This window comes from Gossypium hirsutum, chromosome A08, assembly GCF_007990345.1.
Source record: "Gossypium hirsutum isolate 1008001.06 chromosome A08, Gossypium_hirsutum_v2.1, whole genome shotgun sequence".
NCBI lineage: Eukaryota > Viridiplantae > Streptophyta > Magnoliopsida > Malvales > Malvaceae > Gossypium > Gossypium hirsutum.
Genome location: NC_053431.1, coordinates 123,574,786 through 123,593,333, shown reverse-complemented (window position 1 = coordinate 123,593,333; position 18,548 = coordinate 123,574,786). Strand labels below are relative to the sequence as shown.

Here is an 18,548-nt window from a genome sequence, read left to right as displayed (position 1 = left end):
TCATGTATATATTTTTATATTATCCTTATTATTATTAATATTAGTATATGTTTTATTATATATGTATATATTTTTAATATATATAGGTATATATATATTTATGTAATATTATTAATAGGTGTTTTTAACATTATTATTTCTAATATGTATATATTATGTAGATATTTTACTATTATATTATTTATATGCATTTTTATATATTACGTATATATATACCTTTTTAATATTGTATTTTTATATATATCATGTATATATTTCGAATACCATATTATATTTTTCTTACATATTATCTTATATATATATATTTATAACTATATATTATGTGTGTATTTTTAACATTATACTATGATATATTTTTTATACTATGTATATACTTTGTAATACTGTTATTATGTTTATATTTCAAATATATATATATGTATGTATATAGGTAACATTATTAGTGTTTTTAATATCATGTTTCCATCACTTTACTAACTATTATTATTATATATATATTCATTGTTTTTATTTCGCGTTTAACACTATTATTACGTTTAATATCGCATGCATTGTTATTGTTTTTTAATGTTATTGTCGTATTTATTATGTGTTTCGATGTATTTCTAACTCTTTTATTGTTTCCCGCCCATTTTATATCATTTTGTTATTCACTACCTTAAAGAATCTTTTATTCATGTTTTTTATTAATTTCAATAAATAAAGCAATGAACTGATTTAACATTAAGTCGTCGATTTCATCGCTATGTTGGGTGAAATTCGTCGGCTCGCGTTAAAAACGGGACATCCTTCTAAAAACTCGAAAACTAAAAATTCTCGTTTTTCGATCGGATCACGATTAAATGTAAAATTGAATTCGTATTTTTGAAAATCAAGACAACACATGTTTAATGAGATACCAATTTTGGGCGTCACGAGGGTGCTAATACCTTCCTCGTGCGTAACCGACTCCCGAACCCTGTTTTTCTCTGGATTTTTCGCGTAGACTCAAATTAGGCCTTCATTTTTGTTCAAGAATAAATTTTCTTCTCTAAAAAGATGATTTATTAGGTGTCCGATCACACCTAGAAAAAAAGATCGGTGGCGACTCCTTTTTTTTAGTAAAATCAAAAGTCAATTTTTAAATTTTCAATAAATCGCCTCAATTAGCGACCAGAAGCAAAATTTTACGTCGCTACAAGTGATTTTATTTTTATATAAATAGTTAACTTAATATTATTATATTAATAATAAATTTTTATTTTTAAAATATTTAATTTTTCAATATAGTTGTAACAGCCTAATTTTCAGTGGTGTCGAAACAGTGATTCGAGATCACTAAATCAGACAAATGAGTAGGAAATATTATTAATTTAGTGAGTATAAGTTAAACGTGAAGTTAGAAAAAATTTTGAAGTAGTAAATAGTGTACTAAAAATAAATATTAAAATAATTAGAATCGAAAACGAGGTATCAAGACCTTGGGAATTTTAAATCGAGCCATAAATATTTTTATAAATATTTATGGAGTGTTAATAAGTCAGTATTAAAGTTTCGTCAAGAAATTTTAAAGTTTTGATAGTTAATTGAACAAAAAAGACTAAATTGTATTAAATGCAAAATAATGGGAAATGATTAAATAGCTTAAATGATAAAAGAAAAAGGGTTTAAAAGGAAAATTGACCCAAGGTCTCTTTGGGCTGTACGGCAATGGCATGAAATCAGCAAGAAAATAAGGAGAATTAAGGGCAAAATTGGAAAATTACAAAATTTACTTAATAAAGCTAGGACTAAAGTGGAATTATCTAGATTTCTCTTTATTTTTCTGCATTCTCATCAGAAAAAACACCATGGAAGAGTTCCCTTAAGCTGGTTTTTTCATATTTTTACTTCAGGTAAGTTCAATTCTTGATTATTTCTTGAATTTTTTGTGTTTTTGTGACTTTTACAACTAGGTCCACTTGTTAAATTCATTAGTTTTTGATTCTATGAAAGAAATTGAAAGTTTCTATGAATATGTGCTGGAAGTATATGATGACTTGGCATGGAATTAGAGCTTTAAATTGTTTATATGCTGATTTTATTGAAAGAATTGAATAGAAAGTGAATGTTTGGGACCTAATTGTAAAAGAGTTTGAAGTTAGAGTTTTATGTAGAAATTCTGAATTTCAATAGTTATGAAATAACTTATAATGTTTAGAAAAAGTATTAATTGAGAAAATTATCTTAATTGAGGGGTTAATTAAGCAAGGACTGAATTGTATGAATTGTGAACTTTGGGGCAAAATAGAAATCAACGTTTTGCACTAAAACTGTTTTGGACAGCAGCAGTAGTCTAACTTTGAAAAATCACCAAAAATTGTATAAATGGAATTAGAGGATTAATAAAATATAAAATTAAAGCTTATTGAGTCTAGTTTCTTATAGAAGAAATGATGTAAGCAATGGAATTGTAAATCATGAGATATGATAAATTTTGTGAGACAAGGTCAGAATGATTTCGGGTTCCCCTGTTCTGATTTTGTAAAATCATCAAAAATTGGATAAAAATAATTAGGGGCTTAAATTTATATGTTTAGAATCCTGAATGAGTCTATTTTCAAGAGAAGCAAACAGGAACATCATTCGAATCCTGTACGAGTAGATAATTAATTTTTAGTGAAGAAGGATCAGAACTATCAGACAGCAGAACAGGGAAGACATCAATGAATAAACTGTATTAATTGGCCTAACCAAAAATTATGAAATTTTTATAGTAAGAAGATATATGAGTCTAATTTCATGGAAAATTATAGGATCTTAATTTTGAGTTCCGTAGCTCCAAATATAAATAATTTAGTGACTATGACACGGGTGGATAGTCTGAATATTCACATAAGTAATTAGTGAAAATTATGGATAAGGTTACTTACAAGTGTGTTATTTATACCAAGGATGTGGATGGAGAGGAGGAGGAGGAGGAAAAATATATGAATGACTCGTGTATAAATTAAACACATACCCGATTATAATCGATAAGTGTTGATTAGAAATGATATAATGTTTTATGTGGAATATTTATTATGAAATTATGAATATCGTTATAATACAAAATTTGTACTTGTGAGTTTATATGGCTAAATTTTAGTGATTATTTGTTAATTTTATGAATTTCATGATGTGTTATTTCATATGTATTAATGATAAAATCGTGAATAATGTAAAAGCATGAAAATTGAATAAATGATCAAATTGAGCATTTCAGTTCAGTGACAAGATGAATTGAAGGAAAATACCATAGTTGGACCATGGCAACAAGTGATAAGTGATAACTTCGGTTACACTTATCTGATCAAAGATAAGTGAAAGTGATAAGTAATAGCTTCGGCTATACTTATCTGATCAAAGACAAATGACAAGTGAAAAGTGGTAGCTTCGGCTACCTGATAAGTGAAAAGTGGTAGCTTCGGCTGATCAGTGAAAAGTGGTAGCTTCTGCTACCTAATAAGTGAAAAGTGGTAGCTTCTGTTACCTGATCAGTGAAAAATAGTAGCTTCGACTACTTGATCAATGAAAAATGGTAACTCCGGCTACCTGATCAGTGAATAGTGGTAGCTTCGGCTACAAGTGACAAGTGATTTCCGTATAAGACCATATCTGGGATATGGCATCGGTGTGATATATGCTACTGTATAAGACCAATCTGGGATATGGCATCAGTGAGATATGTGATTCGTGTAAGACCATAGCTGGACTATGGTATCGATATGTGATATGTGATTACGTGTAAGACCATAGCTGGGCTATGACATCGATATATGAAGATGTGTAAGACCATAGTTGAACTATGACATCGAGTAAATGAAGTACTCAATTCCGTAAGACGTTCACTAATTTGACAAAGTTTGGTAAGTGTTACATGGAATTATGTGATACTGGAAGTACAAGTTGATAAGATATGAGTATAGAACTTGGTTGATAAATGAATTCATTTGTGATTATATAATTGTTCATATTGAATGTACTGTCCATATGTATTGATAATTCAAACGTATTAATGAATAAAGTTTCGACATGGAATAAATTGAACACGAGACAAATAATTATGAAATTGAACTCGAAATTCATGAAAATGATGGTTATTGATATATGGAGACATGAGACATTGGTATATGAATATGGAAAATATTTGATAAATGTGTTTATTCATAATTATGGAATTATATACCTCATGTGTACTATTTGCATAAAGATGATATTTCAAATACTTTGGTTATTTAAGCTTAAATATGAAACAGTATGAAATCAAGATAAGTTGTTATAAAAATATATTTAGATTACAAAGATATGGTTGATATATGTTGTATGATTACATAACGTGAAATTGTGTATATATATGAGAAATTTAATGAGAAATGAGCCCATACACGTTTCTTGTTATTTATATGAAGTGTACGACTGACAAGGGTGATGAAGTTATAAACAGAGAGTTACACGGGCTGAAAACACGGGCGTGTGACTCTCCAAAGTGTGAAAATTTTCTAAGTGTTGCAAAAGTTTCATATGTTTACAGTTTGGTCCCAAATCACCCTGAATGTATGTTTTGGGCCCCATAGGCCCATATAAGGGACGTTAAACATATGTATGAAAGTTTTTAATTTAGAAGAAATTTTATGGCTGATTTTTACATGATTGATCATATTAAGTTCCCCTATTCTAGGCTCGGAATACTGGTAGGGGGTGTTACATATTAAACATACATATTTAATTACCTATATCTAATCATATAATAATTTATTAATATAATTTATTAAAATTTATTATTTTAATATATTATTTAATATTTCAATTTCATTTTAATAATAATTTTAAATAATATTCTTCATATGTTATTGAAAAATATTTAATATTAATATTTAAATAATAAATATTTATTAAAATTATAAATATACTAATAATAAATGTTTTGTAGTATAAAAGTTAAAATATGCCATAAGTCTATGTACTCTTCACAAATTTAGAATTTAGTCTCTATATTTTTATTTTTAAGAATTTAGTTCCTCTACTTTTAAGATTTGAAAATTAAGTCTAATTGTTAACATTGTTAAATTTTTTAATCAATTTTATTAATTTCACATTTTGAAATAAAAATATTTGGTATTCATGTAACTAAAAAATGACATTATAATGAATATGAATTTAACAAAATATTTTTAATAATGCTAACAGTTGAACCTGAATTTTGATATTGAAAAAGTAGGACTAACACAAAAATAAAAGTACATGGACTAAATTTTAAATTTACGAAGAGTACAAAGACTTATGACATATTTTAACCTAGTATAAAAATATGAATATTTTAATTATATAAATATGAGAATTTGTTTAAATAATGCTTAGCTTGATTTATCCCTTACAATTCTAATGTGTCAATATGTACTGTCATATATGTAATATATGTAATTTAAATTAAATTTTAATTAAACATTATTTATTATTAAGTTTATATATGATATTGATTATTACAAAATGTTTTCTTAATATAAAATAAAATTTTATTTATTAAAAGGAAATTGCACTATAATATTTTATAACAAATATATTTATGTCATGTTTGTTTTACAAAGAACAATATAAAATATAAATTTATAGATATAAAATAAACTCAATTAAACAATGAAAAGATAAGAAAATCTCAAATGTATGGTTGTTTCATTGAAACATCTTTTATGAAATATTGTTAGGAAATTTGCCAAACAATAGAAAATATTTTACACAGATCCATCAAAACACCAGAAAATACTAACATTTCTAGAAAAGTAAATCATTTTTCGGAAGCAACTTGTAATGAAACAAACGAAGCATCAGTTTGTTTTAGTTTGTATTGTAATAATTTGATTTTATACTGAATAATTACTCGAACATATATTTATACGTGTACATTAATTACACTAATTACTTTAAGATAATGGGAATTTTAAAAAAATAAAATAAAATTACCTTTAACTAATAAGCGTTGGTTGTAGTGATGTTTATAAAAATATTTCTAAAAATTATTTGATAAAGTTTTAAAAAATCATAAATTTTTATAAATTTTAATTTTTTAAGTAAATAAAAATAAACATTAAATTTTATAAATTATTTTAAAAAAATTAAAAAAACTTATTTTTTACTATTTTATTTAATTTACCTCATTAAAAATTAAAACTAAATATAAATTAAATAAAAAAGTAAGATTCAATTCCATTTAAATAACCCGTTGTTCTTACTTACATTTCATTAAGTATTCAAATATCTCGATTTAGCGTGGTTTTTCTTGATTATATTCTTATCTTCACAATTATATATTTAAATAATAAGAAAATATTGTATGAAACATATTAACCTATTTTATTAATATAAACAAATGATTTTTGGCATATGGGTGAGTGGTTCTAGATTCAACTCATCCATTATTGCATGCCTTCAACCTTCCATTCTTGACTGGCTTGCTATAGCTACTTGCAACTGGATGTTTCTTTTACCTATATAAATTGAGGATCAGTTGTTTTGAATATATACTTGGTAATTAAAGCTTCATCTTCTTTCTCTAATATATTCAACCACTATGAATGATTCTTCATTGTTCTGCAGTTCATCAAATCACGAAGAAAAACCTGACGTTTTGCAAGCCATGTATTTAGCTACCATTTCATCACTTCCTTTCACTTTGAAAGTCGCCGTCGATCTCGGCTTGTTAGATATTATAGCCAAAGCCGCCGATACTCCTCCTGGTACGGTGTCGGTTGCTGAGATCGTCTCTAAGCTTCCCACCAATAATCCAAACGCCACTTCCATTGTTGATCGAATGCTCAGGCTTTTGGCCGCTCACTCCATCTTGACCTGTGACCAAATCACTGGCCAATATGGCCTGACCCAAAGATCATATGGTCTTGCATCAGTCGGCAAATACTTCTTTCAAAATGAAGATGGAGTCTCCTTTGCTCCTTTGCTACGTATGTTTCTCGAAAAATACATCCTCGGATGCTGGTAATTAAGTCTTTCCTTTTCTCACATTTATCCATTATTCTGATATGACAACTCATGCTAAAAAGGAAACACCATCAATAAGTCGGCTAAACTCCAGGAAATATAGAACAAATAAGCGAGCAATTCGTTGCACCTTCGAAAAGACTGATGGTGTTTTATGTAAGACCCCTAGGGCCAAGAATAAGGATTCTCTCTCTCTCAGCTACCTTTCTCCCTCCTAAATACTCACAACACCTATGACTCACCATCTTTTGGATGAACTATCATCAACCATTGTGATCTTAACTTGGTATCAACAATCTATATGTTGTGTTTTCATATAAATATATATATTTCTTTGTTACAGGAAATTCTTGAAGGATGTGACATTGGAGGGAGGATTCTCATGCAACAGAGCATTTGGGAAGCATTTGTTTGAGCTGCTGGCGGATGATGATGATATGTCGAAATCTTTCAATCAAGCAATGTCAATTTACAGCACTTTAATAATGAACCAAGTTCTTGAAACTTACAAAGGATTTGAGGGTGTGAGCCAAGTGGTCGATGTGGGAGGTGGAATTGGTACCAACCTTAAGCTCATTGTTTCAAAGCATCCACAGATTAGGGGTATTAATTTTGACCTACCCCAAGTTATTAAAGATGCAGTTCCTTGCCCAGGTAATGTTATATTGGTCAAATTCTACTAGTAGTCCATATACTATGTGTAAGTTTTGAATTTAGTCCATATATTTTAATTTGATCAATTTCAATATTTGTACTTTTCATATTGATCTAATTTAGTCTTTATACTTTTTTAATTTTAAATTTCAATCCTGAAAAAATCCGTTTGGCTAAAATTTTCAATTAATTATATACTATACGTAAAGTTGTAAATTTAATCTATGTTCTCCAATTTAATCATTTTTAGTACCCAAAATTTTCAAATTTAGAAATTTCAGTTTTGACATAAATGATAGAATTTAAATCCATTAACTGGCTTTTTTGTGAGTAATATGTGAAAATATAAAGTTGACATGGCATTACAGATATAATATATTTGTTACATATGATTTTAGAAATAGTATAACTTAATTAATTTAATAATTAGCGTTTGATCAAAGCTGAAATTTCAAATTTTGAAAAGTATAAGGATTAAATCCACAACTTACACATAATATACGAAGGCTAATAACAAACTTTAACCTATTGTATTATTTCTTAATTTGCTTTTCCAACACCGAAATTAATAATTTTCTGTCATTTTCTTTGTTACATTTTAGGGGTGGAGCATGTAGCAGGAGATATGTTTACGGAAATTCCTAAAGCTGAAGTTATTTTCATGAAGGTTTGTATTTAGAAATACACAAATCCACACTAAATTTTTAATGAAGGTTAATGTTTGATGGTTAGTTCCTATGAACCGACATAAATGATACCTTAGTTTCATTTTGAAGGTTAATGTTTGATGTTGTGTTTTTTTCTTCAGTCGATGCTTCATGATTGGGGAGATGATAGATGCATGAAGTGTTGAAAAGTCAACAAAGGTAGGAAGCAACTTGTTAAAAAGGTGAAGCAAGTTGCACCGAATGTTGAAAAGTTGAATGGGATAATTGCAATTTTAGTCCTTAATTTTTTAGGCCATTTGCAAGTTAGTCCCTAAACTTCAATAGACCTTCTCATTTTTCATTTCAACTATCCCAACCAATCTTTCTCTCTTAGTTTTCTCTCTTCTCCCATTTGAGAATTCTTAAGGAATTCTATTTGTTTGTAATATTTTGGAGATAGTAAAGTTATCATCTGGTGTTAGTGCCCGAGGACGTAGGTATAATTTACCGAACCTTGTTAAAACTCTTGTGTACTTTCTTGTCCTATTTTTCTTTCAATATTTGAGTGTATAATAGTAGTATTTAACTGTGCTATTAAAATACTATAGAAGGGATATTCTGACTAAGGAAAGACTTGGTATTTAAGAGATCCTTGTGATCCACCTCTCTTCCCTGGGAATTGAACTTTGTGTGATTATTTGGTACAATAATTTACACGCTTCCGACCCTATTGGAACAACAAGTGGTATCAAGAGCCGAAGGTTAATCGTAGTATGCTCTGTGGTTGCAGTTTAAACTGATCTTCCACATCAGAAAAGATTCCCTTAGGTATATTGAAAGATTATGGAGAAAACGGTCGGTTTAGGAGCTTCAACATCGTCCATGTGGACAAGACCGACAGTTGCAAATGCAAGATTGGCTGTGGAGATCTTTGATGGCACGGACCATTTTGGTATGTGGCAAAGTGAAGTTCTAGATGCCCTTTTTCAGCAGGGTCTAGACATTGCCATTGATGAAGAGAAACCAGATGATGTACAGGAGAAAGATTGGAAGGCGATCAATCGGTTGGCATGTGGCACAATTCGATCATGCCTTTCTCGAGAGCAGAGGTATGCTTTTTCAAAGGAGACTTCTACAAATAAGTTGTGGGTGGTACTTGAAGAAAATTTTTTGAAGAAAAACAGTCAAAATAAGCTCCACTTGAAGAAAAGACTGTTTCGCTTCACTTACGTCCCAAGTACCACAATGAATGATCACATCATCAAATTTAATCAGTTAGTCACTGATTTGCTAAATATGGATGAGACATTCAAAGATGAAGATTTGGCTTTGATGCTGTTGGGGTCACTTCCTGAGGAGTTTGAGTTCCTAGAAATTACTCTACTTCATGGCAGGAGTGATATATCTCTGAGCGAAGTCTATGCGGCCTTATACAGTTATGAACAGAGAAAGAATGACAAACAGAAAAACTCAATCAAAGATACAGAAGCTTTAGTAGTCCGAGGTCGTTCATACACTCGGAAGAAAACTCAGAAGGGGAGATCAAAGTCAAAGTCCAGACTTGGGAAAGATGAATGTGCCTTTTGTCATGAGAAAGGCCATTGGAAGAAAAATTGTCCAAAGTTGAAGAATAAGGGAAAAGCTGCTGTAGATGCTTGTGTTGTAAAGCATGATACCAGTGACTCTGAACTATCACCGGTTGCATCATCATCGTCGTTCCATTCAGATGAGTGGATTTTGGATTCGGGTTGTACCTATCATATGTCCCCTAACCGGGAGTGGTTCTCTAATTTAGTAGAACTAAATGGAGGAGTTGTTTATATGGGCAATGACAATGCCTTTAAAACTGTTGGGATAGGTTCAATCCAATTAAAGAATCAAGATGGATCAACCAGAGTTCTGACTGATGTTCGGTACGTGCCCAGTTTGAAGAAAAATCTCATCTCATTGGGAGCCTTGGAATCCAATGGTTCAGTTGTTACTATGAGAGATGGGGTTTTGAAAGTGACATCTGGCGCACTTGTGATATTGAAGGGCATCAGGAAAAATTGTAATGGCCTAAATTCAAGGTTATCGGAACAATGGTTTCGTAACCATAGATCCGATTTAAAGAGAAATTTATTTCAATATTTTTTCTTGAAAATTGATATGATAGGAAAATCGTATGAAAACATTGATAGTAAAATTTTATCGATTTAGTGATTAGTTAGAAAAAGAAATTATTGAAGAAATTGGGTAAAATAAGGTATCGGGACCTCTATCTCGTAAAACCGAGTCAAAAATAATTTTATAAATATTTATGAAATGTTATTAATGTGGTGTTAAAATTTCGTTAGGAAATTTTAATGTTTGGGTAGTCAATTAAATGAAAAAGACTAAATTGTAATAGGTGTAAAAGTTGCTAGAGTGATTAAATAGCTTAAGAGTCTAATGAGAAAGGATTTAAAAGGCAATTAGACCCAAAAGTTATTTGGGCTGGACGGCAAGGGTATGAAATCAGCAGAAAATTTGATAAATTAAGGGTAAAATTAGAATATTGCAAAATTAACTAAATAAAACTAGGACTAAATAGGAAATATCTAGATTTCTCTTTATTTCTCTTCAATTCCAGCAGCTAAAAATGCCATAGAAGGGTTCTATAAGCTGGTATTTCATAATTTTTACACCAAGTGAGTTAATCCTTGCCTTTTTCTTGTAATTTTTGTGTTTCTAAGACTTTTACAACTAGGTCCTACTATTAAATTCATTAGTTTTTGATTTCATGGATGAAATTGAAAGTCACCATGGTTGAGTGCTGTAATTTTATGATGAAATAGAATGAAATTAAAGCTTTAATTTGTTTATGAGATGATTTTATTAGGTAATTTCAATAGAAATTGATTTTTAGGACCTAATTGTGAAAATGCTTGGAATTAAAGTCTATTGCTGAAATTCTGATTCCTAAAGGTTGTAAACTAGTTTAAGGTGATAGAATAAAATATTAATTGATAAAAATCAGCTCAATTGAGAGGCTAATTGAGTAGGGACGAAATTATCATTTATTAAAAGCTTAGGGGGAAAATGGTAATAAACAGCTTGCACAAAAACAGTTTGGACAGCAGCAGTAGACTAAATTTGAAAAATCACTATAAATTGTAGAAATTGAATTAGAAGATGAAAAAAAATATGGCATTAAATCTTATTGAGTCTAGTTTCTCATAGAAGAAATAGTGTAAGCAATGGATTTGTAAATTTTGAGATATAATTAATTTTGTGAGACAAGGTCAGAATGAATTCGAGTTCCCCTGTTCTGACTTTTAAATATCATAAATAATTGAATAAAAACAATTATGGGCTTAAATTTATATTTCTAGAATCCTTAATGATTCTATTTTTAAGAGAAACAAACGAGAACATTATTTGAATTCTGTATGAAGAGATAATTAATTTTTAGTGAAGAAGGGCCAGAACTGTCGACAGCAGAACAGGGGTGACTTTAAAGAATAAACTGTACTTATTGGATAAACCAAAAATTTTGAAAATTTTATGGTAAAAAGATATATGAGTCTAGTTTCAGGTAAAATTAACGGATCTCAATTTGGAGTTCCGTATCTCAAGTTATAAATAATTTAGTGACTATGACTCAAGTAGACAGCTTTGAATGAACTATAAATAATAGTTGAATTATAGAGAATGTTGCATATGAACATGAAATGTATTAAATTGATAATTAAATTTATTTATTTAGATCCGGAAGATTCAAATACAAAGCTAGATCGAGGAAAGGAAAAAGTTCGGGATTAGTAGATTTTTATTGTTTACAAACAAGTATCAAGGTAAGTTCGTGTAACTTGAATTATATTCTTAAATGCTTGAAATGCATGTTTTTGATATGAATATGATTTGAATGTTCATTATATGGAAATTAATGAAACATTGAAATAAAAATTTGATAAAATGGGAAGAAATCCCGTTTGAATGAAAGAAAAATTCGATGGATCGCTGAAAAGGAATTGACGGTAAAAAGGATCTAGCCCGGACGGGTGATCCTATCCTGATATAGCCCTCCCGAAGAATATGTGTAAAATGGATTTAGCCCGGACGGGTAATCCGAATTAGGGTCTGAATTTAGCCTGGACTGGTAATTCAGATCCAAGCTCATTAGAGTAATTGTCGTTGCAGGGGATTTAGCCTGGACTGGTAATCCCGACAATACTCTATGAGTTTATATTGCAGGGGATTTAGCCTGGACTGGTAATCCTGCTGCAAGGTTGAGGTTCGCGGGAGTGTGCTCTTTGAAATGGATATGTGCGCACATGAATATGAATTGACGGACCCGGAATTGTACACTAAAAGTGTACCTCTGAAAATCCATCGAAATTTCAATAAATTCAACGGGATAAATATGGAAAAATAACAAGGAAATGGAAATCATGGTATTGACGAGCTCATCAATCATAGTATATATTATTGGTACATGGAAATTATTGTACTAACTTGAATGTTGAGTTTGTGCATATTAGGGTAATAATGCATTGAATGGATATATGGATGTTTATTGTATTGTATTGAAAATATTAGGTAAGTATAATTCTTGTTACATGAGCTTACTAAGCACAAAGTGCTTACCCCGTTTCCTTTTTCCCTGTTTTGTAGTGTTAAGAGCTCGGAGGTCGGATTTGGTCGGAGGCACATCACACTGTCAACCTTAGGATTTCGGTATATAAAGAAACTTTATTTTGGAAATCAATGGCATGTATAAGCTAACAAAGTAAATGTTAACGTGAAATAAATGTAAAGTTAGCCATTAGTATGGTTAACAAAACTGGTTATAGATATGTGATGACGTTATCTTATATAAATGCATGAATCTATCATGAAAATATGTTGAATTGATTTGGTTGATGTGGATTGGTCTCGATTTAATATTACAGGGAAGGTTAGATATTTATAAAAGGGCTATATTGAATATAAAAAAAAAATTTAATTCGTAAACTCCGGTAATGCCTCGTACCCTATTCCGGCAATGAATACAGGTAGGGGTATTACAAAAATAACTTATATTACTACCAAGGTAGTACAGTTATTGGAGCAGTTGCTGCAGCTTCCGGTAACAAAGAATTGGACTCAATGCAGTTGTGGCATATGAAGTTGGGACATGCCAGCGAAAAATCCTTGCAAATTCTGGCAAAGCAAGGATTGTTGAAAGGTGCAAAGGCTTGCAAATTAAAATTTTGCGAGCATTGTGTTCTGGGAAAGCAAAAGAGAGTGAAATTCGGCACTGCTATCCATAATACAAAAGGTATTTTGGAATATGTTCACTCAGATGTGTGGGGGCCTTCCAAAACACTTTCGTTGGGAGGAAAACACTACTTTGTTACTTTTGTTGATGACTTTTCCAGAAGAGTTTGGGTGTATACCATGAAAACTAAGGATGAAGTGCTTGGAGTTTTTCTTAAATGGAAAACTATGATCGAAAACCAGACTGGCAAGAAAATCAAGCGGCTTAGGACGGACAATGGAGGGGAATATAAAAGTGATCTATTCTTCGATGTGTGCCAAGAGTATGGTATTGTTCGACACTTCACAGTTAGGGATACACCACAGCAGAATGGAGTGGCAGAGCGTATGAATCGAACATTGCTGGAGAAAGTTCGATGTATGTTGTCCAATGCTGGGTTGGGCAAACAATTTTGGGCTGAGGCTGTAACATACGCTGGCCATCTTGTTAATCGTTTGCCATCATCTGCATTAGAAAGGAAAACTCCTATGGAGGTATGGTCTGGAAAACCGACTACAGATTATGATTCCTTACATGTGTTTGGATCCACTGCATATTACCATGTGAAGGAGTCAAAGTTAGATCCGAGGGCAAAGAAAGCTCTCTTTATGGGAATCACTTCTGGAGTGAAGAGATTTCGTCTTTGGTGCTTAAGCACAAAGAAAATAATTTGTAGCAGAGATGTTACCTTTGATGAATCTACCACATTAAAAAAGGTAGCAGATGAAGATATTCAGACAAGCGATACTCCACAGCAGGTGGAGTGTACTCCAAAACAGGTGGAGTTTGAGCAGATGGGGATTTGCCCAGTTAATAAGTCTAATTCTCCAGCCACAATGGAGGAATTAGAGGTTGAAGAGGTTCTGACCCAAGAACCGTTAAGTACACCAGAACCAGTTGCAGTTGCAAGGCCACGGAGAGGAATTCGTAGACCTGCTCGATTTATTAATATGGTGGCTTATGACCTTCCCGTTGTTGATGATGATATTCCTTTCACTTATCAAGAAGCAATCCTAAGCTTAGAAAGTGATAAATGGAAAAGCGCCATAGATGAAGAAATGCAGTCTCTCCGGAAAAACAATACTTGGGAGTTGGCACAATTACCGAAAGGTAAAAGGGCAATCGGATGCAAATGGGTATTCGCAAAGAAAGATGGATCTTCTAGCAAGAAAGATATTCGCTACAAGGCAAGATTGGTAGCTAAAGGCTACGCTCAGAAAGAGGGAATTGACTACAATGATGTATTTTCCCCTGTTGTGAAGCATTTCTCCATTAGAATTTTGTTAGCCTTGGTAGCACAGTTGAATTTGGAGCTAGCTCAACTTGATGTTAAGACGGCTTTCTTGCATGGTGAGTTAGAAGAGGAGATCTATATGACTCAGCCCGAAGGATACAAAGATGCTGGTGGTAGAAATTGGGTTTGTAAGCTGAACAAATCGCTATATGGATTGAAGTAATCCCCGAGGCAGTGGTACAAGCGATTTGATAGCTTTATGAGAAGGCAGAAGTACACAAGAAGCAAATATGACAATTGTGTGTATTTACAGAAGCTGCATGACGGATCTTTCATTTATCTATTCTTGTATGTTGATGATATGTTAATCGCTTCGAAGAGCCAAAAAGAGATAGATAAGCTGAAGGCTCAATTGAATCAAGAGTTCGAGATGAAAGATCTAGGTGAGGCCAAGAAGATTCTCGGCATGGAGATAAGTAGAGATAGACAGAGAGGCAAGCTTTGTTTGAATCAGAAGCAATATCTGAAAAAGGTATTACAATGTTTTGGTCTAAATGAAAACACAAAACATGTAAGTACCCCACTTGCTTCTCATTTGAAACTTAGTGCTCAATTATCTCCAAAAACTGAAGAAGAAAGAGAATATATGGAAAAAGTCCCATATGCTAATGCAGTTGGGAGTTTGATATATGCGATGGTGTGTACGCGGCCTGACATTTCACAAGCTGTTGGAGTTGTGAGCAGGTATTTGCATGATCCTGGAAAAGGACATTGGCAAGTTGTGAAATGGATTCTACGGTATCTTCAAAAAACCGTAGACATTGGTTTAGTTTTTTGAGAAGGATGAAACACTTGGTCAGTTTGTAATTGGATATGTTGATTCCGACTTTGCTGGTGATTTAGATAAACGTCGTTCAACTACGGGCTATCTGTCTACAGTAGCTGTGTCTACTACAGAGGCAGAATATATGGCAGTTACAGAAGCTGTTAAGGAGGCTATTTGGCTTAATGGATTGTTGAAAGACTTGGGAGTTGTTCAAAGTCACATTAGTCTATATTGTGACAGTCAGAGCGCTATTCATTTAGCGAAAAATCAAGTCTATCATTCAAGACCCAAGCATATCGACGTAAGATATCACTTTGTGCGGGAAGTCTTTGAAAAAGGAAAAATTCTACTTCAGAAGATTCCGACAGTAGATAATCCCGCAGATATGATGACCAAGGTGGTAACAACAATCAAGTTTAATCATTGTTTGAACTTGATTAACATCCTGAGAATTTGAGCACCTTCAGGTGTATGGCGCTCGAGAGCGCATTTGTAGGCACTACAAAAGATAGCTTTATCGAATTTGGGGAGTTGAAGGAAGTGTGTGAAGATGTGATTATCCTAATCAAATCTTCAAGGTGGAGATTGTTGAAAAGTCAACAAAGGTAGGAAGCAACTTGTTAAAAAGGTGAAGCAAGTTGCACCGAATGTTGAAAAGTTGAATGGGATAATTGCAATTGCAATTTCAACTATCCCAACCAATCTTTCTCTCTTAGTTTTCTCTCTTCTCCCATTTGACAATTCTTAAGGAATTCTATTTGTTTGTAATATTTTAGAGATAATAAAGTTATCATCTGGTGTTAGTGCCCGAGGACGTAGGTATAATTTACCGAACCTCGTTAAAACTCTTGTGTACTTTCTTGTCCTATTTTTCTTTCAATATTTGAGGGTATAATAGTAGTATTTAACTGTGCTATTAAATTACTATAGAAGGGATATTCTGACTAAGGAAAGACTTGGTATTTAAGAGATCCTTGTGATCCACCTCTCTTCTCTGGGAATTGAACTTTGTGTGATTTTTTAGTACAATAATTTACACGCTTCCGACCCTATTGGAACAACATGAAATTACTCAAAGTATGTTATGATGCATTGCCTGAAAATGGTAAAATTGTATCGGTGGAATCCATTATACCGGAAATACCAGAGACAGACGTTATAACGAAAACAATCTTCCAACGAGACGTAGCTTTGTTTCACATTCTTCCAGGTGCTAAAGAGAGGACCAAACAAGAGTTGGAGGCATTGGCCAAACAAGCTGGTTTCTCTTCTTTGAAAAAAGTTTGTCCTGTTTATAACATGTGGGTTATGGAAATTTGCAAAGCTGATTGATTGGTTTCAATGACTTGGGTTAATCAATCCTCATCATCGCTGCAGTGGATCATCTCTGAATTTCTTTTCTTAATAATATAATGTTTTATTTATATTGAAGACTTAATTGATGTACGCATTTGCTTGTTGTTCTTAATATTCGAAATAATTTTAGAGATATCATGCTTAAAGCCACCTGTTAAAAATTTTAGAAGCAAGTTGATAGTGATTGCAGATGTAATGGCCTAAATTTAAGGTTATCGGAATAGTGGTTTCGTAATTACAAATCCGATTTAAAGAGAAATTTATTTCAATATTTTTGCATGAAAATTGATATGATAGGAAAATCGTATGAAAATATTGATAGAAAAATTTTACCGATTTAGTGGTTAGTTAGAAAAAGAAATTATTGAAAAAATTGGGTAAAAACAAAGTATCGAGACCTCTATCTCGTAAAACTGAGTCGAAAATAATTTTATAAATATTTATGAAATGTTAGTAATGTGGTATTAAAATTTCGTTAGGAAATTTTAACGTTTGGGTAGTTAATTAAATAAAAAGGACTAAATTGTAAAAGGTGTAAAAGTGGATGAGATGATTAAATAGCTTAAGTGTCTAATGAGAGAGGATTTAAAAGGAATTAGACCTAAAATTTATTTGGGCTGGACGGCAAGGGCATGAAATCAGCATAAAAATTAATAAATTAAGGGTAAAATTGGAATATTGCAAAATTAACTAAATAAAGCTAGGACTAAATAGGAAATATCTAAATTTCTCTTCATTTCTCTTCAATTCCAGCAGCTAAAAACACTATAGAAGGGTTCTCTAAGCTGATATTACATAATCTTTGCACCAAGTGAGTTAAGCCTTGTCTTTTTCTTGTAATTTTCGTGTTTCTATGACTTTTACAACTAGGTCCTACTATTAAATTCATTAGTTTTTGATTTCATGGATGAAATTGAAAGTCACCATGGTTGAGTGCTGTAAGTTTATGATGAAATAGAATGAAATTAAAGCTTTAATTTGTTTATGATATGATTTTATTAGGTAATTTCAATAGAAATTGATTTTTAGGACCTAATTGTGAAAATGTTTGGAATTAAAGTACATTGCTGAAATTCTGATTCCTAAAGGTTGTAAACTAGTTTAAGGTGATAGAATAAAGTGTTAATTGAGAAAAATCAGCTCAATTGAGAGGCTAATTGAGTAGGGACGAAATTGTTATTTATTAAAAGCTTAAGGGAAAAATGGTAATAAACAACTTGCACTAAAACAGTTTGGACAGCAGCAGTAGACTAACTTTGAAAAATCACCATAAATTGTAGGAATCGAACTAGAAGATGAAAAAAATATATAATTAAATTTTATTGAGTCTAGTTTCTCATAGAAGAAACGGTGTAAGCAATGGATTTGTAAATTTTGAGATATAATAAATTTTGTGAGACAATGTTAGAATGAATTCGAGTTCCCCTGTTCTGACTTTTAAAAATCATAAACAATTGAATAAAAATAATTTGGGGCTTAAATTTATATGTCTAGAATCCTGAATGAGTTTATTTTCAATAGAAACAAACAGAAATATCATCCGAATTCATTATGAAGAGATAATTAATTTTTAGTGAAGAA

The 18,548-nt window shown here is 31.5% G+C and overlaps 1 protein-coding gene across 1 annotated transcript; it reads left to right on the top strand.

Moving 5' to 3' along the window:
* Positions 1-6,565: 6,565 nt before the first annotated feature.
* LOC107936289 (caffeic acid 3-O-methyltransferase-like) lies at positions 6,566-16,943 on the top strand. Its single transcript, XM_016868985.2, has 5 exons — positions 6,566-6,987; positions 7,334-7,644; positions 8,247-8,311; positions 8,453-8,485; positions 16,674-16,943. Exons 1-5 carry the CDS (start codon positions 6,566-6,568, stop codon positions 16,941-16,943), a joined length of 1,101 nt encoding a protein of 366 aa, XP_016724474.2.
* The last annotated feature ends 1,605 nt before the right edge of the window (positions 16,944-18,548 follow it).

Coding starts and splice junctions, on each gene's coding strand:
- LOC107936289 (XM_016868985.2), top strand. CDS start 6,566: ATGAATGATTCTTCATTGTTCTGCAGTTCATCAAATCACGAAGAAAAA. Junction 6,988..7,333: donor AAATACATCCTCGGATGCTG/GTAATTAAGTCT, acceptor TCTTTGTTACAG/GAAATTCTTGAAGGATGTGA. Junction 7,645..8,246: donor AGATGCAGTTCCTTGCCCAG/GTAATGTTATAT, acceptor GTTACATTTTAG/GGGTGGAGCATGTAGCAGGA.